At 43.2% G+C, this 26,078-nt stretch overlaps 2 protein-coding genes across 18 annotated transcripts in view; one reads left to right on the top strand and one right to left on the bottom strand.

Annotated features, from left to right (window-relative positions):
• Window positions 1-14,723, top strand: part of TANC1 (tetratricopeptide repeat, ankyrin repeat and coiled-coil containing 1) — a 414,480-nt gene extending 399,757 nt beyond the window's left edge. For all 6 annotated transcript variants that reach the window (XM_073807679.1, XM_073807678.1, XM_073807680.1 and 3 more), the window contains 8 exons: window positions 924-1,057; window positions 2,648-2,771; window positions 3,127-3,302; window positions 6,270-6,402; window positions 7,784-7,875; window positions 9,535-9,681; window positions 10,594-10,694; window positions 11,363-14,723. In XM_073807679.1, coding sequence (XP_073663780.1) covers window positions 924-1,057; window positions 2,648-2,771; window positions 3,127-3,302; window positions 6,270-6,402; window positions 7,784-7,875; window positions 9,535-9,681; window positions 10,594-10,694; window positions 11,363-12,800 — 2,345 coding nt within the window. In that variant the 3' untranslated portion in view covers window positions 12,801-14,723. The remainder of the gene's footprint in view (window positions 1-923; window positions 1,058-2,647; window positions 2,772-3,126; window positions 3,303-6,269; window positions 6,403-7,783; window positions 7,876-9,534; window positions 9,682-10,593; window positions 10,695-11,362) is intronic.
• Window positions 14,724-17,211: 2,488 nt separating this feature from the next.
• Window positions 17,212-26,078, bottom strand: part of WDSUB1 (WD repeat, sterile alpha motif and U-box domain containing 1) — a 75,954-nt gene continuing 67,087 nt past the window's right edge. For 8 of the 12 annotated variants that reach the window (XM_033860138.2, XM_033860136.2, XM_033860134.2 and 5 more), the window contains one exon: window positions 17,212-17,386. In XM_033860138.2, coding sequence (XP_033716029.1) covers window positions 17,229-17,386 — 158 coding nt within the window. In that variant the 3' untranslated portion in view covers window positions 17,212-17,228. Of the gene's footprint in view, window positions 17,387-20,814; window positions 21,028-22,883; window positions 22,976-24,002 lie in introns of those variants that run through there. The other 4 variants (XR_004527427.2, XR_004527426.2, XR_004527428.2 and 1 more) reach the window with 4 other exon arrangements.

The following is a 26,078-nucleotide window of genomic DNA, read 5'->3' as shown; positions in this document are numbered from 1 at the left end:
CTCTTACTGTGAAAAAAGACAACAATAAAACAAACGCTTAGTGGCTCCCGAATCTGCGTTTGGGCCAGGCTTGTAGGGACGGCTCATCTCTGCTCTCACAGCTCTAGCTGGTGTGGCCTGACTGTGTCTGGGGACCCCTTTCCAGGATGGCACACACGCACGTAGTTGACAGTGTTGCTGGCTGGCTGCTAGGATGTTGGCCACGCACAGCTTCTCCCAGTGGGTCTCACCTCAGGGCTGCTTGGGCTTCCTCACAGCGTGGCAGCTGGTTCCAAGGAGTGCTCAAGGAAGTGGAAGTTGCCCACCTCAGGGCCTGGGCCCACGCACTGGCACGGCATCATGTCTGCTCTGTTCTGTTGGTCAAAGGTGTCACAGAGGGACTTCCCCTAGTGGTCCAGTGGTAAACAATCCGCCTTCCAACGCAGGGGATGCAGGTTCAGTTCCTAGTCGGGGAGCTAAGAACCCACATGCCGCAGAGCAACTAAGCCCGTGCACCACAACTGCTGTGCCCATGCGCCTCAACTAGAGAGCCTGTGTGCTGCAAACTACAGAGCCCACACACTCTGGAGCCTGTGGGCCACAGCTTACAGAGTCCACGCGCTCTGGAGCCCGCACGCCACAACTAGAGAGAGAAAACCCACGCGCCACAACTAGAGAGAAGCCGGCATGCCACAACGAAGAGCCTGCGTGCCACAACGAAAGGTTCTGCGAGCCGCAACTGAGACCCGATACAGCCAAAAACAATTTTTTTTAAAAAGAAAGAAAGAAAAAGGTGTCACAGAGCCTGCCCAGATTCAAGGGGGGCAGGATACGTGGTCCCCCTCCTCTCAGTGGGAGGAGCGTGAGAGAGTCTGTGGCCACCTTTAGCCACTGCCATGTGGCCATCATACTAACAGACCCCTCCCCCTGTGACTTCCCTCTAGCCCTGACGGCCGCTGCAGGACGAGGCAAGCTGGAGGTCTGCGAGCTGCTGCTGGAGCGTGGAGCTGCTGCGTCTCGGACTAACAGGAGAGGGGTCCCTCCGTTGTTTTGCGCGGCACGCCAGGGGCATTGGCAGGTACCCGGGGGACCCCGAGTGCTTCAGAAACAGTGAATGGGATAGAGATCGCTACTGCCCGTCTCCCCTGCTGGGCCCTGTCTTTTTCACATTCTTGGCTTCTGCTTGTGCTGTGAGCACTGCTGTATCAAGGCAGACATTTGACAGGCTAGCACAGTCAGCCACATTGGCTGGTAACTGGGAGCAAGGCTGGTAACCAGGTCAGAGACCCACAGCTGCTTCCCCGTAACCGGGGAGGGGAAATGGAGTGGGTGCACCCCATCCCGACAGCAGAAGACTTGCTGTAACACAGCGGCTGCTGTGGTTGTGCAACCCACTTGTCCAGCAGGCTTGGGAGAAGAGTGGCCTTGTTGTGCTCCTTGGGAGGGGAAGCCTTTTCCCTCTGGTCCTGCACTGTGATTCAGGCTGGTTTCTTTTTACAAGGAGTGACGCATCATTGCTTTTAGTCTAATTAAGGGAGCAAGGGGTCCTTGATAGCAGTGGTTCAGTCATTTATTCCTTCATTTTGTAAACAGTGACCATGTATCTACCCCATGGCTGGCACCAGGTTACACACAGCTGCAAACAGACAGATGGATTTCCGCATCATGTCCATTATAGAAGGAATTTTCTAGACCCAAGTTCACAGCGTGGAGTCGCAACCCTTCCGGTTCCTGCTAGCTCTGCTGGCAGGAGCTGTGAGGGTGCCCCACCGAGATTCTGGCTTTTCTCCTTCCCGTTTCTAAGAGCTTGGTTTGTGCCGGCCACTCCCTGCCTATCTCACGAGTCCTTGAGATGCCCTGGCTAATAATCCTCTCTCCTGTTCTCCGTGTTCCCTAAGTCGTGGGGGAGTCTGGAGACATACGTTAGTGTGTCAGGAACAAGAGAGCAGTGGGAACATGCCACCTTCTGCTGTGGTGGCAATAAAACAAGCACGGTGCCAGAGGGAGAGAGGCTGGACCACAACCCCCTGGACAGAGCAGTTCCCTCCAGGATGGTCATTGTAAGAGACCCCTCTCTGGGTTTTTTTTCCCCTTCTCACCATGTACTGTTTAAAGGCATAACTTGGAGGCTGAAACTCTCCTCCAGGAAGCTTTGCTAAAAATCACCTGCTATGAAGGTCCCCCAGTCCTAAGCCTCAGGAAGCAGACTGCTGAGGGGGGAGGGTGGGTGAGTGTTTTCGCATCCATTGCCCGTGCCGCGTCCGCCTGCTGCAGGAACGTGGTGTCAGCACCGCCATGGGGCCATGGCTGTCGTGCCTTCCCTTCAGTTCTGCTCAGCTACCCCACGTGCCCTGTAGTGGCTGTCGTGTCATCACTTGACTGTGCTTGGAATCCTCCCTTCTCCAAACTTCTGCCTTGTGTGTGCAAGTTTTACAGACATAGTAATGAATCAGGCTTGTTAAAGAGAAGATATATTTGGAAGAAGAGTCTGTTCGAAGGAATACAGTAGAAAGATTTTACAGGCCCCATGGATCACACGACTTACAGGGGTTTTTAAAAAGAGGGGAGAGTCCTTTCACTACTCTGAAAGGTGGAAAAACCATCCCGAGTAGAGAGCACGTGATTCAAGGGGCAGCAGGAAGCGTGTAATCCCGAGTGTTTCTTTCAGATCGTTAGGTTGCTGTTGGACCGTGGCTGTGACGTGAACCTAAGTGACAAGCAGGGCCGGACGCCCCTCATGGTGGCTGCTTGTGAAGGGCACTTGAGCACCGTGGAATTTCTCCTTTCGAAAGGTAGCCGCACTGTCCCCCCCTGCGTGGGACTCTCTTGGAGGGACAAGGACGAGAGCTTTGGCAGACTCGTTCAGTACTTTCTGATTTTGTTTTTTTGTTTTTTTTGTTGTTGTCTTTGTTTTGTTTTTGAAAAAATCTTTTTGTTTAGTGTTCTTGTCATGGAAATTTTTTAACTTGCACACAAGTGGAGGGAATAGGGATACATCCCACGTACCCTTTACTCAGCTGCAGCAGGGATGGTCATTTCACCCTTGGCTTCAGATGCTGTTTAGGCCAGGCCCCTGCGGGTGTGAAAGGGTCTGCCTCTGGCCTTGTCTTTCCACGGTCACGTTCTGTGAATGGGCTTGTCTTTCAGGTGCCGCCCTTTCTTCTCTGGACAAAGAGGGTCTGTCGGCATTAAGCTGGGCTTGTCTGAAAGGGCACAGGGCTGTGGTCCAGTTCCTGGTGGAGGAAGGAGCCAAGATTGACCAGACGGACAAGAACGGCCGCAGCCCCCTGGACCTGGCCGCCTTCTACGGCGATGCGGAGACCGTAGGTACCGCGGCGGCCACGCTCCCCACCTGTGCCAGGCGGACTGGGCCGCGTGGAGACTCGGGAGCTGAGCCATCCCCAAGTGTGCGTGACGCTGGCCCCGTGTGGCCGGGGCATACGCGTGTGCTGTGGGGTGGCTTTCGTTTTCCTCTAATTCTGTGGCACGCAGTCTGTTCCAGACCTGGGGTAAAGATTTTAATAGACTCTAAAGGCTTAAAATTCCATGATTACAAACTGCATGCACATACATGAATATGTGTACACACGTGCATATGTCGTTTCATTTTCTTACAATTTCCATGTAAATAGAATGCCTGTATAGATCATTTAAAAATCAGTTTTATGTGTGAGAAATTACTCATCAAATAATCAGTTGGTTTGTTTTTAAATTGATGCGGCTTTGTCTAGAAATAACAGAAAATGCTTTGGGCACTGTCTTTATCTCTTTGCCAAAGGCCCAAGTCTAACTGAGGAAGGAAGGGATAAAACCTTAATAAACTGAAAACCACAAGATGTCTTTCAGGGCAAAAACCACCTTGTCAGTGTCCATATCCCAGGCACCAAGCAGGTGCTGGAGGAATGTTCATCTCTCCTTGAGAATTATCATTTATGAATCGTTCCGTGTGTCTAAGGTGAGGATTAGCTAGACAGACGGGTACTGTATTGCTGGGGGCCGTGGACCTCGGAGCAGAAGCCGTCCCCACCCTGCACGTCTGTGCCTGATGGTTTTACAAGGCAGTGATGTTACAGTTAAATAGTTTCAATTTCCTGGACATTATACACTGTACTTAAATGTCGATTTTCAGAAACAGCTCTTTAACTAAACCTCACATCTGCACACTTTTCTCTTTCAGCTTATGTTACATTACCAGATCCTGTCGTTTATCAACATTAGGGAAGAGTGAAGGATCTTAGTATGCTAAGCGTCATTTAAAAAAAGTCTTGGTAAAAACACGTAACATAAAATTTACCATCGTAACCATTCCTAGGTGAAGAGTTCAGTAGTGTTACATACATTTCACATCGTTGTGCAGCCAAAGTCCAGGCTTTTTTTGTCTTGTAAAACTGAAACTGCACCCGTTAAACAGTTACCTCGTTACCCCCGCCCCCGCTCCCGGCAAACACCTTTCTACTTTGCGTCTCTGTGAATGACAGCTCTAGGTCCCTGAACACAAGTGGAATCGTACAAGATTGTTGTTTTGTGACTGACTTATTTCACTTGGCATAATGTCTTCTAGGTTCATTCATGTTATAGCATACGTCAGGATGTCCTTTTTTTTAAGGCTGAATAATGTTCCATTTATGTGTTTACCACGTTTTGTTAATCCATTCATCCATCATTGGGCACTTGGGTTGCTTCCACCTCTTGGCTATTATGAGTAGTGCTGTTGCGAACACGGGTGTGCAAATATCTCTTCGAGAGCCTGAAGATTTTTCGAGATCTACCCATTCTTTTGGATAGATACCCAGATGTAAGATTGCTCAATCGAGGGGTAATTCTATTTTTAATTTTTTGAGGAAGCTTCATGCTGTGTCCGTAGTGGGTGCATCATTTTACATTCTCACCAAAAGTGCACATGGCTACCTGTTTCTCCACACCCTCTCCAGCACTTATTTTCTGTTTTGTTCTTTTCTTTGACAGCAGCCATCCTAACAGTTAATAGCTTGTTGTTTTGATTTGCAGTTCCCTAGTGATGATGAGCATCTTCTGACATGCTTATTGGCTATTTTTATGTCACCTTTGGAAAAATATCTATTCAGATCCTTTGCCTATTTTTTTTTTTTTTTTTTGCGGTACGCGGGCCTCTCACCATCGCGGCCTCGCCCGTTGCGGAGCACAGGCTCCGGACGCGCAGGCTCAGTGGCCATGGCTCACGGGCCCAGCCGCTCCGTGGCATGTGGGATCTTCCCGGACCGGGGCACGAACCTGTGTCCCCTGCATCGGCAGGCGGACTCTCAACCACTGCGCCGCCGGGGAAGCCCCTTTGCCTATTTTTTAAATTTTATTGAAGTATAGTTGATTTACAGTGTGTTAATTTCTGCTATACAGCAAATCGACTCAGTTACACACACATATATATATATGTATATATATATGTTCTTTTTCATATTCTTTTCCATTACGGATTATCACAGCCTTTGCCTATTTTTAAATTGGGTTTTTGAGGTTTTGTTGAGTTGTAGCAGTTCTTTATATATTCTGGATATTAATCCCTCTAGTGTCATTTTGAACAGCTGGTGGACTGATAGGATCTACTAGATCCACGTGAAAATCTAAGCAGGCTACAGACTTTTCCAGTGAATAGAGCAATTTTAGTGGCCAGCATGGTTTTCCCTGTTGTTCTCTGTTTAGTCCAAGTGACAGCTGTTTGATCACATCACGGCAGTCTTTGTACCATGGTCTCACAGTTGCCACCTTTACAGTGCCCATATTCAGGTCTCTTTCCTAAGCCCTAAAGTGAGTTATAACCGGGTCCAGTTGACCCTGGTCCTTCCAGCTTCTGTACCCAGGCTGTGTGGGTCTGAGTGTCTCTGAAGAGTCATTGCCATAACCTGCCAGCACGCTGGAGCTATGGCAGAAGCCTGCATCCTGAGTAACTGGAGATGAAAAGGTGACTGTGTCTCGTCTCTGTGGCCTGGGAAGTGGGGTGAGACAGACAGGCGATAGCGTGCGTGTACTGTCTGTGCTCTGTGGGTGCACAGACACACGTCCCGCCCTGGGAACATCCACCTGCCTGTCTCATTGCCAACATCAAAATCACTTTAGCAGAGTGGGTGTGAGCTGTGGATTGCAGCTCCTCTGCGCTGTTCTATGTCAACTTCATTTCCCTTCTGAGATCCCGTTAGGCCAGAGCGTCTGAGACCAGAGTGAAGCTAAGACCGCCAGCTCCTACACCAGCTGCAGCGTCGGGCAAGGTGAGGGCTCCTGCTACCCGCGCCCTCAGGTCCTGTGTCTCCCTTTTGCAGGTGCTGTACCTGGTCGACAAGGGGGCCGTGATCGAGCACGTGGACCACAGCGGCATGCGGCCCTTGGACAGAGCCATCGGTTGTCGAAACACATCTGTAGTGATTACACTGCTGAGAAAAGGAGCCAAGTTAGGTCAGTAAACTCTGCAGTTCACCAGCGAGAGGGAGGGTAGCTTCAGATTTTAGAGTACGCGAGGGGCCGTACCCACCTGCTCCCGGGTTAAGAAGTAAGATGTCAGGCGTGTGGAGACTTTTTTTGTCCCTCTCTAAGGCTCAGTTAATCACAGTCATTCAGAGTGTGTAAAAGACTCATATTATTACAGCCCACGTGGGCAGAAAGCAGAGGCCAGTGTTGAAGGACAGCCCAGCCCTGGGAAGCCACAGCGGGAGCAGTTCCGGGGGCCTCTGTGGGGAGGGCCCGAGGGCGGGTGGGCAGGAGCTGGAGGGCCGTTGTAATGACCCACGAGTGCGAGGACTGCTGTTCGGGAGGGGCGGCTAGTCCTCTGGGAAGGGCAGCGGCAACCCTAGCACAGGTTCTGGGAGGGAGAGCTCTCGGGGCTTACTGGAGACGAGATGGGGTGACTTGAGGATAATGTCAGGGACCGGAGCTCTGAGGAGGTTGGAACATGGCCCAGGGTTCAGAGTGCGGGGAAGAGTGCCCCATACGGCACTGTCTTTTCTGGTCTCGCGCCAGACCTTTGGCTGCCAGCAGTTCTGGGGAGGGGACTGCGATGAAGGTGGTGAAATGACATTATTAAGCAGCTCATGGTATCAGGAGCTATTCTGAGCAGTTGCATGTTTTAACTTATCTCATCCTCACCTACCCTGTAAGTAGGGAATGATGAAAGCATCATGTTACAGAGGAGGAACCCCAGGCCTGAAGATGGTGAATAGCTCCCCTGAGGTCATAGTGAGCGGCAGGTCACCTTGAACCTGAGTCCGACTCCTGAGGCCATGCCCTTAAGCGTTGCTCCCCGTGTGTGTTTGGAAGAGGCTTACACAGAGGTTGTGGCTGTGCCGTCAGCTGGGAGAGAAGGAGACACAGGCGGGAGCAGGGAGGCCGAGGGCGGGGATGGTGGGAGGAGGGCAGCAGGGCCAGAGCTGGCGTCTCAGAGTGGATTTGGTGGTGACTCTGCAGCGAGTGTGAGAGATGCTGAGAAGCCTCACCTCCACCTGCGCGTGGTCCTGACAGCACTGCAGGGAACTGAAGAGATGATTGGGAAGCAAATCCCCGTAGAAAGGAGGGGTGGCTCATGGCTGCGCTGATGCTTGCGTGTCCCAGTACTCTTGTCCCCCCAAGTGACAGGGTGTGCGGGGTGCAACTCCCTGCTAAGTGCTCCCTTCCCTTCGCTGTATTGTCACGCAGGACAATACACCTGCAGGACACGCTGCAGTGTCCTCTGCAGCTGGGTTCTCTGCTGTTTGTGGGCTTAGCTGTGACGGGGCCACGGAAGCATTGAGCTCCTTTGCTCCAGGCCCACTGGAATGTCTCTGAACGCATGTTTATTTTGCAGGAAATGCTGCTTGGGCGATGGCTACTTCCAAACCTGATATTCTGATTATACTTTTACAGAAATTGATGGAGGAAGGAAACTTGATGTACAAAGTAAGTGGTGTCGCCCTTTTCTTGTGATCCTGTAAACAACCTATGAGCAGCCTCTTAGTTTGCGGTGTAATGGATGTAGCTGTGCTACTGCCCAGAATGCATATAGCTCAGCTAATAGAAGTTCTGGGAAGTGCTAACCTAGCCTTGTGCCCAGGATTTGATATCCTCACAGCAGAATCTTCAGTGTGGAAAGCACTCCTCTTTGTGTTTGAGAGCCATTATTTCTGAACGAATCCTTGGGGCTGTAACTGTGACTTACAGCCTGAAGCCTTGATACGAAGGCAGAGGTGCTTCTTGTTTAACAGGCAAATCCTACAGGAAATTCCTTGGTGCTTGGAATCGTGAGACATGGGAAAGGAACACTCAGGAGACAGTTTCAGAAGAAAAGAATCATGAAATCTCCCAAGCCTTTATTATCTTAATTTCAATGTCTGTAAGCTTCTGGAATTTGAAACTGTTTCTGGAGAGATTTTTACTTAAAATAGTCCAGTAATAGATAACACTCAGTTACTCAGGAGGTGGAATTAATTTCTTTTTCTCATTTTCCCTTAGAAATGGAAAGACAATTTAAAGATTAGTAAATTTGATTTTAAAGTAAAAATGTTCAAACTAACACATGCAGTTTAGATCAGAGGGCAGTACACTTCATCTGGAAAGAGCCAGGTAGTAACCATGTCAGGCTTTGCTCTGTGGTCCCTGTCACAGCCCTCTAGCTTTGCTCTTGTGGCACAGACGCAGACAAGATAACACACAGACAAATGAGCCAGGCCGTGTCCCAGTCAAACTGTGTTTGTAGAAACAGGTGTCAGGCCGGGTTTGGCCCGGAAACCGTAGTTTGCCAACCCCGAGTTTAGAGAGATGCTCAGGCCATTTCCATAGATCATTTTTCTTTCCAGGTCTGTGATTAGACAGAATTAAAAGATGATGAAAACAGAAAACTACATCATGACCATTTTAATCCTTTCTGGCATGAAGCTGCTGTACTTTCTATGTTTTAGTTTTTCCTTTTCTTTTTTAATAACAACAAATAAATAGGCATATAGCATGACCCAGCAGGGTTCCTGGCCTGGAATCAGTTTGAAATTGAGTTCAGAGTGTGTATCGTTGTGGCTTTGAAGTGGTTTTAATATGAATTTTGGTAGGCAATTATTAGCCATTTTCGACAGACTTCATACCTGCTGTGCAACAGAACCAACAGAGCAAATGGATTTCTTTAGCCTTGAAAATGACGTGCAGTGCTGTGCTAAGTTTTAAAGCCCGTGCTTTAGTTCCTCTTAAAAGAAAAATTATCATTCTACAGCAGCTCTAGGTTTATCCACAAGACTCTGCTTTAGGGACGGCGTGGTTTCTCCATTTGATTTCTGTTACACTCTGCATTAAAGTATCTTTAGATGAGAGATCATTCATGAAATGGTTGTCACAAATATGTAACAGAGAAGATAATCTGATGTTTTAATTAAGATTGATGGTTATGGGTTTGGCAATTTACAGATCCCTTCCTGTAAACCCAGCTCTGGTTGCAGACACCTAGGCGGACAGTGAAGCTGCGTGTCCAGGCCAGTCAGTGGACTGGTTCTGGCCGTGGCCTGTCCTCATCAGGATCTTTATCCATCTTGGAGCCTCTGGAAACGATAAATTTCTCTGATTTTTGAATCCTAGAAGGGGAAGATGAAAGAGGCAGCCCAGAGGTACCAGTATGCCTTAAGGAAGTTTCCTCGAGAAGGATTCGGAGAGGACATGAGACCGTTCAATGAGCTAAGGATTTCCCTCTATCTCAATTTGTCTCGCTGCCGAAGAAAAACAAATGTAAGCCGGGCCCCTTATTCCGGTCCTTTAGCTGTTCTCACAGTGGTGAAGGCCTGCCCTTCTACAGACCAAATCATGAGACCTCCTGTCTGGTTTGTTTGCACTTTTCTGTGAACCTGGCGCATGGGGAGCTGCTTGTCTGGGGTGACCATCATTAGATCACAGCACCACCCACCTCCCAAGGTGTTGAGAGAGTGCACATGGACGTAGTTTCTCTGCCTCAGTGATGACGAGCACATGCAAACTGCTCCTCCACCGCTGCCCAACTGCACGCTGCCAGCACGAGTGGCTGTCCCCAGATTCAGAAGGCAAGGGCATCATTGTAAAGTTCACCACAAATGTGTTATAATCAGCTTAGTGTTATTATGTTTGCTCAGAGGGTAAGCCAGGAACTGGTCAATTTGTAATTAATTGTAGTTAACTCACAGTTAACTTGTAACTAGTAACTAGATTTGTTTCAGTACCACTTTCTTTGTTTTTCTTTTTTAAACCTCATCCCCCCCTCCACCAAATCTGTGACCTGCCTGCTTCTATGCCCACGGACTCTGCCCACCTTCCTGCTGCAGGTGCTGCAGTGTCCGGGCCCCTCTGAGGCTCCCCCTCCCCCCAAGGGCGGGCTCCCATCAGCCCTCACCTCTGCTGCGCTGCTTCCACCACCATTCTCTCTCTCGAGTCACTGACTCCTGAGTCACCGATTTTTGCTTCTCTGTGGGATTCTTCTTGTAAGAACATTAATAAGCTATAACTGTCTCCTAACTTCACAACAAGAAAACCAACTTACCTTCCCCTTCATCTCGCTCCAAATGTGTCCCACTTCTCTACTAACCTCTAGAGCAAAACTCTTATTAAAAGGTTGCCTGTAATCATGTTTCAGTGCTGCTTCTGACTTGTGTATTTAAATATTGATACCAGGACTTCGGCATGGCAGAAGAATTTGCTTCCAAGGCTCTCGAGTTGAAACCAAAGTCCTATGAAGCCTTTTATGCCAGAGCGAGAGCAAAGAGGAGCAGCAGGTACCATCTGGGGTTAGATATGTGACTGTGACTAGAGAAGCCTGCTTATCTTTCTCTGACATCAAAGCTGCTGCTTTGACTTTGGGGGCTTCTGATGCACGAGCATCACTCAGTGCCTCTCCTCCCTTGTAATACTGAACAGCTAGCTTCCAGAAGGCGCAGCAGTGGCTGTCATTAGCAATGGCTAAACTTTTCATTTTCTCCAGACATCTCAGTAACTCTCCCCACAGTTGACATCTGCAACGTAAAGTTCCTAGCTTAGTCCATGTTACCAGTGAGACCGCCAACTAGAGACGCCGGGAGGCGGCGGCGGGGAGGCTGGGTGGAGTCCATAGGTCTTGAGTTGCAGGTGGATGTGGTGAGAGGGATGGGGAAGGTGACGTTAAGAGGATTCTGACCCCCACTGCTTTCTGCCTGCGCTCACCCCAGCCCAGTGGTCTTTATAGAGACAGCAGGGCCCCGGAGCCGCTCAGGTCTGGGTTAGAGTTCAGCGTTGCCACTTAGCCGAGGAACTCTAAGCTAGTTCCGTGGGGTCCGTCCACACCATGACTGTGCAGCACTCACTCAGCTACCTTCTCTTTTCTTTTAGCAGAGCTGCTTTATGAACAGTTACGTTCAGAGCTTGTTCTTACGTGGCCTGTAATTATATCGTCTCTTTTAATATAAAGGCAGTTCACGGCCGCTCTGGCTGACTTGCGGGAAGCCGTGAAGCTCTGTCCCACCAACCAGGAGATCAGGAGGCTCCTGGCGCGCGTAGAAGAGGAATGCAGGCAGCTCCAGAGGAGCCAGCAGCAGAAGCAGCAGTGCCCGCCGCCAGCGCCCCCCGCCGACTCGGACCACGAGGAGGACGCCCCGACCCCCGGCCTGAACGACGGCTTTCACCTGGAGGAGACTGAAGAGGAGGAGACTTCTCCACAGGAAGAATCCGTTCCCCTCGCTCCCAGGCCCCAGCCGCCCTCCTCTGCCCCCTCCCCATACATCCGAAACCTTCAAGAAGGGCTCCAGTCCAAAATGAGGCCGCTATCGCCACAGAATCGGCTGGGGGTGAGCAAGCCCCCGAGGGAGCCGGTCGCTCAGCCGGGGCTGAGGGTGCAGCCCACCAAGCAGGCGCAGATCGTGAAAACCAGCCAGCACCTGGGTTCTGGGCAAGCTGGCCTGAGAAATGCTAGCTCGAAAACGCAGGTCTCTTCGCAGAATCCTCCCCCGAGTCCCATGCCTGGAAGACTCTCTGCCACCCCCGCCGCCGGAAGCAGAAACCAGCATCTGGAGGGAACAGGCACCTTCCCTGCGGGAGCAGCTTCTAGCCACTCGGGAGATCGGCTGGGGCCCAGCCCCAGCGTCCAGCTGCAGCCCAGTGAGGGTGACGCTGCGTATCCTCTACCGAGTAAGATAAAAACTGCAGAGAGGCTCCTGTCTCGTGCCACCGTGGCTGTGGACGTAGCCCCTCTAAAGCCAGGCGGGCCAGTGAGCTGCAGCGACGTGCGACACCCGGCTTCCCTCACCAGCTCAGGCTCTTCCGGTTCTCCGTCAGGCAGCATCAAGATGTCAAGTTCAACCAGTAGTTTGGCTTCAAGCAGCAGTTTTTCAGAGGGCTTCAAGGTCCAAGGACCAGATGCTCGAATGAAAGACAGGGTTGGTAGCCAGGCTCCGAGTGGCCCAGCTGAGCACAGGCCGCGCAGTACTCCGTTCATGGGCATCATGGACAAGACAGCGAGGTTCCAGCAGCAGAGCCACCCTCCCAGCTGCGCCTGGCACTGCACGGCGCCAGAGGGGCTGCCGACGAACATGCCTTCCGCGGCTGGCCTGCAGGCCGCAAGCTCTGAGAAGCCCTCTCTCAAGCAAGCAGGAGGATACAGTAGCCAAGCCAAAACCCGTTCTGTGTCTACTCTGGGTGGAGGGGTCCACAACGGGGCCCAGGGGAAGGAGCTAGAAGAAAAGAAGTGCCAAATTCCAGTCCACTGCCAAGACAGCCGGGTAACTAAGACGGTTTCTCACGCGTATCAGGAAGGTCTCTCTAAACAGCAGTCTCACATCAGCAGTGAAGCCCACAGGAGTCACCTCCCTTCAGCAAAACCAAAGCGATCATTCATAGAATCAAACGTGTGAGCCGTGAGGGAGACCCACGTGTGGTATTTGGAAAACGGTGTGCTGGCTCCTGGTAGTCATTAAATGGTGGTTTGTGAGAAAAATTACTCTTTAGTCACATATTTATTTTTCCCTTGGGGGTGGATCAGATGCCATTGATATGTTGAAAATGTGGGATTAAATTTCTTTGATAGATAGAAGTCACCAGAAATAAGAATGCTAACCAGAATTGAAAACTACAACTAGTTATGCCTGTTAAGTTAAAAATTGAAGACAGCCAAGAAGACATTAACTCATGCTTCTCTCTTTTGAAATTATTTGGTTTTTATCACTTTTCTCCTAGCCTTTGCTATGTGGTAAGATCATATTATTTCTTAGATAATGTAAATGTCTAGTGATAAGTTTAGCTCATGACATAATATCCAGGTGATATGTTCTGGAAAAGATGGAATTTTCAAGTTACAGTTCCAATGAGTCATATCTTAATTTATATATATATGCACGTACACATAGAGTTGACTGTTGAACAACATGGGACTTAGGGGCGCCCATCCCCTGTACGGTCAAAAATGTACAGTGTAGCTTTTAGTCGGCCCTGTGGAGGGTTCCACATCCTCGTATTCAACCAGCCGTGGATCATGTAGTATGTATTGACCGGGGGAAAAAAAAATCCATGTATAGGTGGACCTGCACAATTCAAACCTTTGTTGTTCAAGGGTCGGTGTGTATGTGCACGTGTATATATATATATGAAAGACCTGAGTAATTTCTAGCTGAATGTGACTATACGTGTTATATGGGTCACTTTTTTTTTTAAGCAAAATATAAGAACATCCAAGTATTGTTCCCTTTATAGCAGTTCCCTTAAAAAGATTAAACACCTATTTCTGTGTTATGGTTCCTTTTTTTGGAACTATATTCCCGCTTCAAGGTGTTTTTAATATTTGGAAACAGTATAAACCATTTGGAATCATGATTGGTGGTTAAGTTGAATTTGGGCTAAAATACTAAGAATACAGCATTCTCGGTGACATGTAAATTCGCTCTCAGTTGGTCCCCAAACGGCTTTTATCAATGATAGCACTCCTGGAACAAACCTTCCAAGGTCCTCTAATGACAATATTTAATTCGGATACTTAAGGTGTGGTTGGTTATTGCTTTCGTTTTATTATAGTCATTACTTTATAGCCACATGTTGTATATATCATGTAGCCAAGTTGTATTCAGACTTGTAAATATAACTATTTCAAGTAGTTAATCTTAAAGTCATATATTTGCATGTTCTTTTTAAGCTTCGTCCATGCTGGTTATTGCACTGAACGATAATATATATGGCATGTTAACAGTATACCAGTAACAGCACTTTATCTCATTTATATGAACACCTCTGAGGTGCTACTTAAGTCCAAACTGATGTATTATTCATTTGTAAAGATAAGGTACAGGAGTGAACCTTGATTTTAAAGGTATTTTTATAAGAAAATGGTGTGCTATTGGAGGATGTTAAAATACTAGTTTGAGAGAGGTGGTGGGAGTGTATTTGTTTTGTATGTTGGGATGTGAAATTTATTTTCTAGAATTGGAGAGAAGGAAGTTCTATATTTACAGAATGTTTTAAAAACGAATAGTTGTAATGAAGTCCCTGTGAGCATCATTATGGTTTTGTACGAATAGGACTCTTCTGGTGTCATTCTCCATTTGTTCCTGAGTGTGTACAGAGTACTTTGTACAGCTTTGTCAGTCTTTTTTAGAGGCGTCTCATGAGTTCTGCTATAACTACTATGGCTTATTTATTGTTTATTGTTTTCTTTAATATTTGTGGAAGTCTTACTCTTTTGTTATGTAGTTTTGTTTCTGCACAACTACTGTACTTTTCCATATGGAATAAAGACAATTAATAGAATTTGTTTTGCATTAAATGAAACAGTGGCTGCGTAGAGAAGATCCTGATGTCAGCTATCTGCCTTGCTTAAATCCGGAGTGATTTTATCCTAAAGAAGTGGAAAGCCTGTTTCTCAGTAATACTACAAATACATATTTAATGTTATTTAATAATTTCAGAACAAGGGTAATGGCTTCCAGAAATCCCAAAACATTCCAGGGTCAAAATTAGTCTTTTTGCCTGAAATGAGAAGAACGCATGAAGAGCATTCTGTACTTCTCTGTTCGGAAATCCTGGAGCACGGTTTTAGTGGCAACAGTGCATCTTCAATATTTAACTCCCACTTTGGCGATACATACACTGAACACTGTGCCAGCGTGAAAGTTTGTTCTTCATATTTCTATTATCTTTGAGTTAAAAGTGTTTGTCTTTATAACCACATATTTCAGTTTCAAAGTAGTATGAATGAGTGTGAACATTAAACTGTTGTATTGTGATAAAATCCTGATGTGGAATCTTAAGCCTAAGCAACTTCAGGTTATTGTGTGGTTACTGCTATTACTAGCAAGGCCAAGTAAAGTATTTTCAGTCACTCTTGAAAGCTATATATTTAAACTAAAGGTAAAAAACAAAAAACTGGGTAGGAGGGGAAAACTCTATTAATAGATCATTCTTATTGGATGACTTCTGTGATGCTGCCAGTGTGACTATTAGAATGTATTATACATTACATTATGATTTTGATAGATTCTTAGTAAAGGTGTTTGGTCCAGTTACCCCAGGAAGTGCAGTCTCCTTGGGATGCTACTGGTCAGTGCTGAGGACCGGGCAGTGGGCAGGTAGGTGACGGCTGCTCCTGCCTAGTCCTGCACGGATGGTGGTCCCCAAGAGTGCAGAGGGGCCGTGTGGTGTCCTTTCCTATGGGTGAGTTTGGGTTTGGTTTATTTAGTTTGTTTGCTTGTGTTTGTGGGAAGGAGTAGTAGCTCCGCTTTGGTTTGTTTGTATATAAAAACAGATGCACTTTCACTTTTGTAAATTGGCATCTTAGTTTTCAGCCATTTAACAAGAAACTATCCTAGTGAAACGTAAAAAAGAAAATCACCTTCTTTAACACATTTAGCAAATAACCAACATTTACTGTTTTCTATCAATGACTTCAGGGATTTTCAGTAATTTTTATGTGAAAACCAGCCAGCCTTCTTTGGAAAATAAGTCTATTTTATCAAAACAAAAGATATCTGGTCCAATGGTGGGCTCTGTCAATCTTACCCAGTCTTTTGTTAGAATTATGTTAGCATACTTCCTCTATAGAATACAATAGAAAAACACCTTCTAGAACATGCTCCCATCTTTTGGTCCTCATGAGTAAGAATGTGAGCGGCATGTGTAGTATGAAAAAAAAAATACTCTTCTAGAATCACGTATTGTGAATCCCAGCTGTGACACAAAGGAAATAAAATTCAGTAATACATTAGGATGACAGAAATTTTACAAAGCAGCGATTACAAAGAACAGGTTTTTGCAGATTCCTGTGGTAGCTTTCCACCCTTCTGTGAACATACAGCATATTAGCTATAAGTTTATAAAACACTAGAAAAGGCTGACGGAATAAATACTTACACTGATTTTTCCCTTTTATTTCTGTGTTTTCAAATTTCAGAACGACGACAGTGAGGATTTCGGGGGTAAGCACAGAGTCTTGGTCCCTGCCTGCCCTTAGAGTTTAGTTCTAACAAGCTTTCCCACTAATGGCTTCCATTCTGGTAAACAACTTGTGAGACAAATGGAGAGTCAACACAACCTCAGCTTTCCGAACTTGAAGTTTTCTTCTGAATGTTTATCAGGGTGTTGTATTAGCTATCGGTCTGTTGTGTAAAAATGTATAGTCACCTTAGCTTAAACTATTATGTGAGAACTTTTAAGAATTCTAAATTGTAAAGGGAGGCTAGTTTGCCACTTTACATGTTTCAGCAAAGTCAGCTTGATGTATCTGTGATAATTTATTCCATCTAACTTGTACCTAGGTTTGGACAATGGGGGAAAAATCATTACTACCTTGCAAACTTAGAATCTAACAAAATTGCTCATTAAACACGTTAAAGTGATTTTCTCAATTTAGTCATAAACAAATCTACAATTGTTTTGCTAAAAATTCTCTTTAGAAGGATTCCAAAGAGTTATCAAATGAACAGTTATTAACTAGGATTTATCTGTTATATTCTAGATTATTCCAATCTTTGGTTATAATGGAATATGATCTATAACAAGAATAAATTTGAGCATGGCAAATTTAAAGTTGTAAAACTTTACTTCTCTACAGGTTAAGCTTTTTTTTCACTAGTATAAAAAGGCTTTTGTAGTAAAAATAGAAAAGATGTTATATGTGTTACTTAGTTCCTATGTTTTTAAGAATGAAAATAGCCAGTAAATAGTTTTTATAGGTAACTAAGTTTAAGAAGTTTACCTTTCTCCTTCTGTTTTGCTTTTAATAATGTCTGATTAGTATCTACCTTTAAATCATTCAAATGAAATCACAGAAAATATAAATAATGCAATATAAAATAGTTTTATTTTTGATGTGTCTCCAGCCATCGATCAATGGCCATTTTCAGAGTCCTATTTGGTATAAGTACCACTGAAGGAAGAACAAGATTTGTCATGGGACTTGTACGTTTCTTTTTGCTGATCCAATTTTCCATTGCTTCCTTTTCGTATGAATAGCCATCTAAAAACAAAACAAAACCACATACACAAATTATTTGCAATGTAGGAAAGGGAAGTTAGGATTACTAAAATGGGTACAAAAACTCCATTGCCAAGGCCTTTACTGTAATTTAAGTGGTAGTCTTGTCTAGCACCACTGCTCCCCAAATATTTCTGCAGCAACATCCTAAATTCTACCATTTAAGATGCATTAAGATTGCACAAATTACCTCGAACAGTGTCAAAAAACTGAAAAAAGGACTGTCAAAAATTCAGATGTAGCACAAAGGAAGAAAGGAAACGAGCCAGGTAGAGGAAAGTGGTAGTGAAGCTACAGTGCCCTGCTAGTGCTGTCAGCTATGTGTCAGATAATGTGGCTAAAGATGGGAGCAAAAAGCTCTGGGGATGACAAGGCAAAACTTTCCAACATGTTGAAAAGTCAGGGAAACAGATACCAAGAGATTATAGAGCTCACCCCACTAAGGACTTGACAGTAAAGGGATTTACTATGCCAAAAAAAAAAAAAAAAATTCATTGGCTAAGGTTTTTCATACCATATTCTTACAAACTTTTTTGCATGTGTTAAGGTTGGAGGTTTTGCTTCACTTTTTTTATACTTGTAGCTCTTTCTCTTAAACTTAAAATCTTAGTTCCTAATTACATTTACACATTAACCTATTTCTTTTAATCTGCAATGCATACAACTGTTTCAAACTAACAACGCCAATACATTACTAATGTAAGACTGTGAAAGATTTTTTTCTGGCTCTTTCTGTCACCAAGATAGATCCACTAGGGTTGTCTAATTGAAATCCTGTGTTTGACAATCACTTGAAAAAAAAATTTCTGATTATGTTACTGGACATATAATGTGGTCCATTTGCTTCCCTTTTTATCCTCCCAATTTTTAGAGACTGGTTTGTTTTTCATGATGTATTTTAACATTTAAATGGTTTCAAAGTAAAAACTATAAAAAGTCACATTAAGAGTTTCTCCAACCCATGTTCTCTCCCTTCCCATATCGGTAACCATGTATGTTAGTTTGTTTACCCTTTCCTTTTGAAAATATAAGCAAATGTATGTGTACAGACACAGTGCATATACATTCTTACATAAAAGTTAGCATGCTCCACACTATTCTGTACCTGGTTGGTTGGTTTTTTACTTAACTATACATTGCTTTTTTATTCCCCCACAGTACTCCCCTGTATGGATGTATTGATGGACATCTGGGTTATTTCCAGTACCTTTTTACAAATAGTGCTGCAGTGAACAGTGAGTGCTATCATTTGGGGGGAGATTCTAGCAGTAGGACTGCTGCATCAGAGAAAATGTATACAATTTTGTTAGAAATGCTAGTACTTCCACAGGAATTCTACCATTTTTTTTCCCACTAGCAATGGCATTTAGAGTACCTGAATCTTCCCCAGAGCCCAACCAAGAGAATGTGCTGTCAAACTGAGTTTTTACCAGTCTCTCATGAGCAATGGTATAGTGGTATAGTTTTATTTTATTATGAGGGAGCTAGAACATTTCTTTGTATGTTTGAGCCATTTGCTTTTCATTTTCCTGTAAACTGACCATATTTTTGGCTCACTGTTCTATTAGACTGTTCTTTTATTTCAGAAGATTTATTTTTGAGATGTAACTGACAAAAGTTTCAGGGGTGCAACATGATTTTTGCTTTTCTTTCTCCAGATTGCTTTGGTTATTTGGAATCTTGTGGTTTCATACAAATCTTAGGATTGTTTTTTTCTGTGAAAAATGCCATTGTGATTTCGATAGAGATTGCATTAAATCTGTAGATTGCTTGGGTAGTGTGGACATTTTAACAATATTCTTATCAATGAGCACAGAATATCTTTCCATTTATTTGTGTCTTCTTCAGTTACCTTAATGTCTTGTAGTTTTCAGTGTACCGATCTCTTACTTCCTGAGTTAAATTCCTAGGTATTTTATTCTTCTTGATGCAATTGCAAATGGGATTGTTTTCTTAATTTCTCTTTCTGCTAGCTTGTTACTAGTATACAGAAACACAACTGATATTTATATATCAATTTTTGTTAACCTGCAACTTTATCGAATTGTTTGATTAGTTATAATAGTTTTTTGGTGGGCTTTATAGGGTTTTCTATATATATTACATCATATGCAATAGAGAGACAAGTTTTACTTCTTTTCCAATTTGGATGCCTTTTCTTTTTCTTGCCAAAATGCTCTGGCTAGGACTTCCAATGCTATGTTGAATCAAAGTGGTGAGAGTCTGCATCCTTGTCTTGTTCCAGATCTTTGGAGGGAGAGATTTCAGCTTTTCACGATCGAGTATGATATGAGCTGTGGGCTTGTCATGTATGGCCTTTATGATGTTGAGGTAATGCTCTCTATGCCTGCTTTATTGAAAGTTTTTTTAATCATACATGGATATTAAATTTTGGCAAATGCTCTTCTGCATCTATTGAGATGGTCATATGATTTTTATCCTTCATTTTGTCAATGTGATATATCACACTGATTTACAGATGCTGAATAATTCTTGCATCCATGGAATAAACCCCACTTGACCATGGTGTACGATCCTTTTAATGTGTTGTTGAGTTTGGTTTGCTGATATTTTGTTGAGGATTTTTGCATCTATGGTTATCAATGATATTGGCCTGTAATCTTTTCTTGTGGTGTCCTCGTCTGGTTTTCTTAAGAGTAATACTGGCTTGTAAAATGAGTTTGTAAGTGTTCCTTCCTCTTCTGTTGTTTGAAAGAGTTTGAGAAGGATTGATACTAATTTTTTTAATGTTTATTTCATCCATGGAATATGAACATTTTTCAATTTTTATACTAACTTCTTTTGGATTTTGAGTCCAGGTTAGGAAGTATCCCTATTTACAGGTTATCAAGGAGTTTATCTACATTTTCTTCTGGGACTTGTAAAGGTTTCATTTTTTATATGTCTAATTCATTTGGAATTAATTTAGATGTGTAGTATGACAGATGAAGCCAGTTTTATCCTTTTCCACATGACTACTTAGTTGTCAGAATACCCCTTTTTTAAATTCCTTATTTTTCCCACTGATTTAAAATTTCATGTTTATCATTCACTAAATTTCCAAATGTACTTGGATCAATTTCTGGATTTTTAAGAATTATTTTCCATTAGTCTGTCTATTCATGTGCCAATCTCACACTGTATACTTTATAGAGACTTTATAACATGTTCTAATATCTGGTAGGGCTCTTTGTTTTTTATAATCTAGGTTATTTGTTGTGTGTTCTTTCCAATGGAACCTAATAATCACCTTCTGTATTTCTAGGAAAAAGCCTAATAGTGACATCTTGCTCACGCTGAGTCTTCCTATCTATCAGTGTGCTATGCTTTGCATTTTTTTTCCAAGTAGGCTTTACAGGGATGTTTTATAGTGTTTTGTTTTTGTTCTTGTAAATTGTCTTCCATCATACCTTTTAACTGCTTTTTGTTTACACACACACGAAGGCTATTGATTCCTCATTGATGTAACTTGCTAAATGCTGATTAGCCCTATTAACCTATGGTGCCTCAGCTCCAAATCCATATGTAATGCTGAGGACTCAGCATGCTGGGAGCCAGGATACTGTAAACCACATTTCTGCTTTGCCAGCTGGCTCCTTGTTAAGTCCTGCAATAGGATTTCTCTAGAAGGAGACAAAAACAAGGTGAAGGCTCCTATCAGTGTTGTGCCTGGTCATGGCCCTTTATCTGGCAGGGGTAACTGGTTATACTCTCCAAATTTTTTTATATTTGCTTCATTGTAGGTACTGCCCAAAGCTCTTACCCTTCCCCCTTTAGAGAAAGAAGCACCAGCTGGGTAGCTTCCCCTTCTTAGAAGCCTGAGTTCTGGTTCTGAGAGACCCACGTGAGGTTCTAATAACCTCAACTCATTCTCTTTGTTCCCTGCGTCCTAGCGAACGTAGATGCTTCTGCAGATACTGTACCACCTTTTGTTTTTGAGATATAAGTCACATACCATAAAAGCCACCCTTTTAAATATACAATTCAGTGGTTCTTAGTATAATTTACAGAGTTGTGCAACCATCGCCACTATCTAATTTCAGAACATTTTCATCATTCCATAAAGAAACTCTGAACCTATTAGCGGTCATTCCTCTCCCCCAGTGACCACTAATCTACTTTGTCTCTACGGAGTTGCCTATTCTGGACATTTCCTATAAACAGACCCATACAACATGTGGCCTTTGTTGTCTGGCTTCTTTCACTTAGCCTAATGTTTCCCTAAGGTTCATCTATGTAGCATGTATAGTATCTGTTCCCTTTTATATCTGATTAATATTCCATTGTGTAGATATACCAGATTTTTTAATTTGTCCATCCAGTGATGGGACATTTGAGTTATTACCACTTTTTGGCTATTATCAATAAGACTGCTATGAACATTCAAGTACAACTTTTTGTATGAACATATTTTCAATTCTCTAGGATAAATATCTAGAAGTACAATTGTGTGGTCACATGGTAACTTTCTGAGGAATTGCCAAACTGTTTTCAACAGCAGCTGCACCATTTTCCATTCCCACTAGCAATATTTCTGCATCTCCTTGCCATCTTCCATCCTTTTGATTCTAGTCATCCTAGTGGGTGTGAAGGTGGTATCTGTTTGTGGTTTTGATTTTCACTTCCCTAATGATGTTGAGCACCTTTTCCAGTGTTTATTGGCCATTTGTATATCGTCTGTGGAGAAAGGTCTATTCAAATCCTTTACCTGTTTTTTCAGTTGGGTTATTTGTCTTACTATTGAGTTGTAAGAATAGTTTCTGTAGGAAAATATACTCAATTTTTATTTATGCAAAGCTGATATATAATGAACCGCAATCTTACATATCACACTGGCCTCTGAAAAATGGTGGGCGTGTGAAATATTGTGAGTTCAGTGACAGCTAATTCATTTGCCACCAAGCTGGATACATATGATAACAGCATGTTTTTAACCCTCCAGGTGAAAGGGGCCCACTTTTGTTATTAATTTCTTAGTTACATTCCACTGTGGTGACCCAATGGTGTTTTTGTTATTTCTGGCGATCTATTCAAAAAGAAGGTGTACTTCCTATTTTGGACTGACAGGTATGATCAAGCCTATTACTGTGCTGTATTTCTCCTTCCATTGCCTTACACTGTCTGTAGCTTCTGCTCTGTGAAAGTCTTTGCTGTGTTTGGGACTGCATAGCTAGTAATGGTTTGTCCTCACTGAGAATCATGGTCTTCAGTATTATATAGTATCCTGTGTCATTTTAACTTTTTTTTGGTCTGAATTCTCTTGCAGGCAAGTATGTAACTCCTTTATTTTTAGTTGCAACTGTCTCATTTTTGTCTATCCTTTTATTTCTAACCTTTCTGAATCTTTAAGTTAGATTGTGCTTTGTCAACTAACCTCAAATCTTTCATCTCTTTAGGGATGAGTTAAGCCAAATTGTTTATTATCAGTACGTTTGGTAATACAGTTCTGTCATTCTTTATATTTTTATAGATTACTTACATAAATTCTTTCACTGTAGAGCTGGTTTCTTCCATTTTGATACTTAGGGAAGTTTGTATTTTTGATCTACTGGTTTACCTTTACACTAATACCTTTAAAAAAGATGAGACCAATAGTATTAGTGTCTATTGGTTCCTTACTATATAAGTAATATTCAAATTAGCTAGTAGTCTTTTTCTGTCCCTCACTGTCTAAATTTCAAATAGGCTTTTTACTCAGTTAATAATCAGTGAGCTTATTCAACTTTTCATACTCTCTACTCTCCATGTTTAATAGTTCTATGATATCTACATTGTTAGAGCCTATTATCATCTTATAGTATTTAATTGAATTCCCTTAAATGAATAATTTTTCCTTCCCTGCCTGTGGGTTGTCAGTTTCTTGAGCGGTAGCAGTGAATAAAATATCAACCCATTCACTCTATGGAGGTACAAGCTTCCTGCTATAAGAAAGTCAGTTACACTGGTCACAGTTTATCCTAAAGTTTAATATAAGCTTTCTATGATATTATAAAGTAGTGAGTCTTTGGAATAATCAACAGTTTTCTACTGGGGTCAAATACATTCCCTGAAACATTTGTTTAACAGAGAAAGTAGGAATTCTGAGTGGATCTAGAGCATTGCTATTTATATGTCAGCTTTCAAACTGTTCTACCAAAGTTCATCCCAAAGCACTAAAAGGTATTATCAGAGCTACAATACAAAGCAAGGACCGCTTCCCCACCCACAGACAGTCTGTCTGTCATGTATAATTAAAAAAGCAATGAAACACTGTAACTAGAAATAACTGCATCTGAAAATTTGGGTTTCTTTTAAAAATTCATGCCTGAAGTTTACTATAACTAGAGTTAGCTTAGCTTATTTGAAATCAAACATGTATCACTAGGAGAAAAAACTGACAATTTTTAAAAGAAAATATATAGTGCACATTACATTCAGTATTAACTAAGTTTGCTTGTTTTCATATTTTTTAAATTGACCTAAGGATTTTAAAGCTTTCAATAATTTTTAAAATTATTTTTGCCCAGACAGTACCATCTGACTCTTGCTATAAACCAAGATACTGAGTTGACAAATCAAGAGCTATACCAGAAAGAAAAAAAAGAGCTATACCAGATAGTTCTCAGAAATAAACAATATTTAATAAGCTCTATTCACAGGATTTTACTTCATAATTATTATCATTATTTTTTGCAGTACGCGGGCCTCTCACTGTTGTGGCCTCTCCCGTTGCAGAGCACAGGCTCCGGACGCACAGGCTCAGCGGCCATGGCTCATGGGCCCAGCCGCTCTGCGGCATGTGGGATCTTCCCGGACCGGGGCACAAACCCGTGTCCCCTGCATCGGCAGGCGGACTCTCAACCACTGCGCCACCAGGGAAGCCCTACTTCATAATTATTGAATATACTCAGATGATTAAGTTGTGATAAGATACCAAAGTAATGACACTTACTTTATTCATTCCATACACTGCTATTTCTAGTAATAAAGATTAAGTAAACCCCCAAATTTCTTACTAGATTATACTTAAAAGGTGCTTCTTTTAGTCACCATTTCTAACATGGATAGCTGACTTACAGGTTCAAATGGCTTTGCTCTAGTGAAAAAAGTTCAAGTGAAAAATATTATTAGCTCACAGGCCTGGGCTCTGAATTTTTAATACATCTGTTGTCCAAGTTCTTAGCCCACCGCTGCCCACCTGTTGTCCTGAGAAACAGACAAAGCAAGCCCAACACTCCTTTGGAGCTATATGCCCTCTTCCTGTACTCAACTTCCACAGGTAACGCTTGACTGAAGACAAGCATGCAGAAACAAAGAGAAGGATTAGATCACACAAACCTCAGAAACTGATAATAGAAACAACCAGTGAGTATTCCTAAAATGGGAATGAATCTAAAACAATGTACTATGAAAAAGAAATATTTAATACTTATACAGCTAATTGTGTATCATTAGGCTGTTCCAGGGCACTGTTACCTGTATTATTTAATCTGTACAACTTTATGAAGAAATTCATGCATGGCCTGAATAACTTCCCAAGATCATACAAGTATGGAAAGACACAGCTGGGATTTAAACCCAAGCAGTCTATGCGCCTTAATCTACATGCTAAATCAGATTTCCAGAAATGACAAATACTGAAATTTTGAAAGAAAAATCTCAATGGTATAGCATTAACACAATGCAGAAGAGATGATGGTAGGCAAGCTGGAGAAGGTGTACAGAATGAGAATAGCAAAGTTTTCCAGAATTGATAAAAGGCACAGAATTCATTCAAGAAGCAGTGTACCCTGAACAAGAGAAATAAAAATACATATCGAACTGAAACAAAAAATCAGAAACTGACATTATACTTGCACTGAAACAACAGACGCTAAAGAATGTGTTCTCTATAAATAATTGAGATAAATCACCTTTGAAACGGAGCAGGACCCTATGGTCCTTGCCCCCCGCCCCCAACCGTGTACTCAGCCTGCCTTTTGTCTGTGGAAAAACTTTAGCCAAAGAATAAGTTTAATCAGTGCAGAAACAAAGGAAAACAGTCAAAGGAGATCAAATAATAATAGTTTAGTCATTAAGCATAGTCAAGGACCTTTAGTTCCTCCTTAAGGGCTACAGATAATATTCTGAGCCATATCCTGTGAGCTGTCTTATAAATACTGAAACCTCCACCAGGTGGAAGAAGTTATCTACATGATGACCAGGCTCTAGTCATAAGCTGCCACAAGAACTGGCCTCAAAGAAATGGGAACCGAACGTGGAACTGAAGATTAACTGTACCTAAAACGATCAAGATGACGCTGGTAAGGCCACCGATGACCAATTTCAAGATGACTGTCAGAGCTGACTGCATTGTTTCTGCATGTAGCCCCCTCCCTCTGTCTATATACACTCTTGCCCCCTAATTGTCGGCAGGGGGAGTCAGGCTTTGGACTGGCATCTGCCCTCCCCGCCAGTTGCCAGCCTCCAAAATAATGCAACCTTTCCTTTCCTACCAACACTTGTCTCTCGAGAATTGGCTTTCGAGCAGCAAGCAGCCAGACCTGGGTTTGGTAACACTGTGAAGGCTTTAGAGAATAACCAGCATGCTCAGATAAGGTTTATTAGGTTTTTACAATTTAGAATGATGAGTTATAAATGTGAACACTTATTTTTCTAAAAATTAACATATTTAAATGTTCAGAAGAGATGGAAA

This window comes from Tursiops truncatus, chromosome 7 (assembly GCF_011762595.2).
Source record: "Tursiops truncatus isolate mTurTru1 chromosome 7, mTurTru1.mat.Y, whole genome shotgun sequence".
Lineage (NCBI taxonomy): Eukaryota > Metazoa > Chordata > Mammalia > Artiodactyla > Delphinidae > Tursiops > Tursiops truncatus.
Note: the sequence above shows the minus strand (reverse complement) of the source record. Positions and strands in the feature narration are given on the sequence as shown.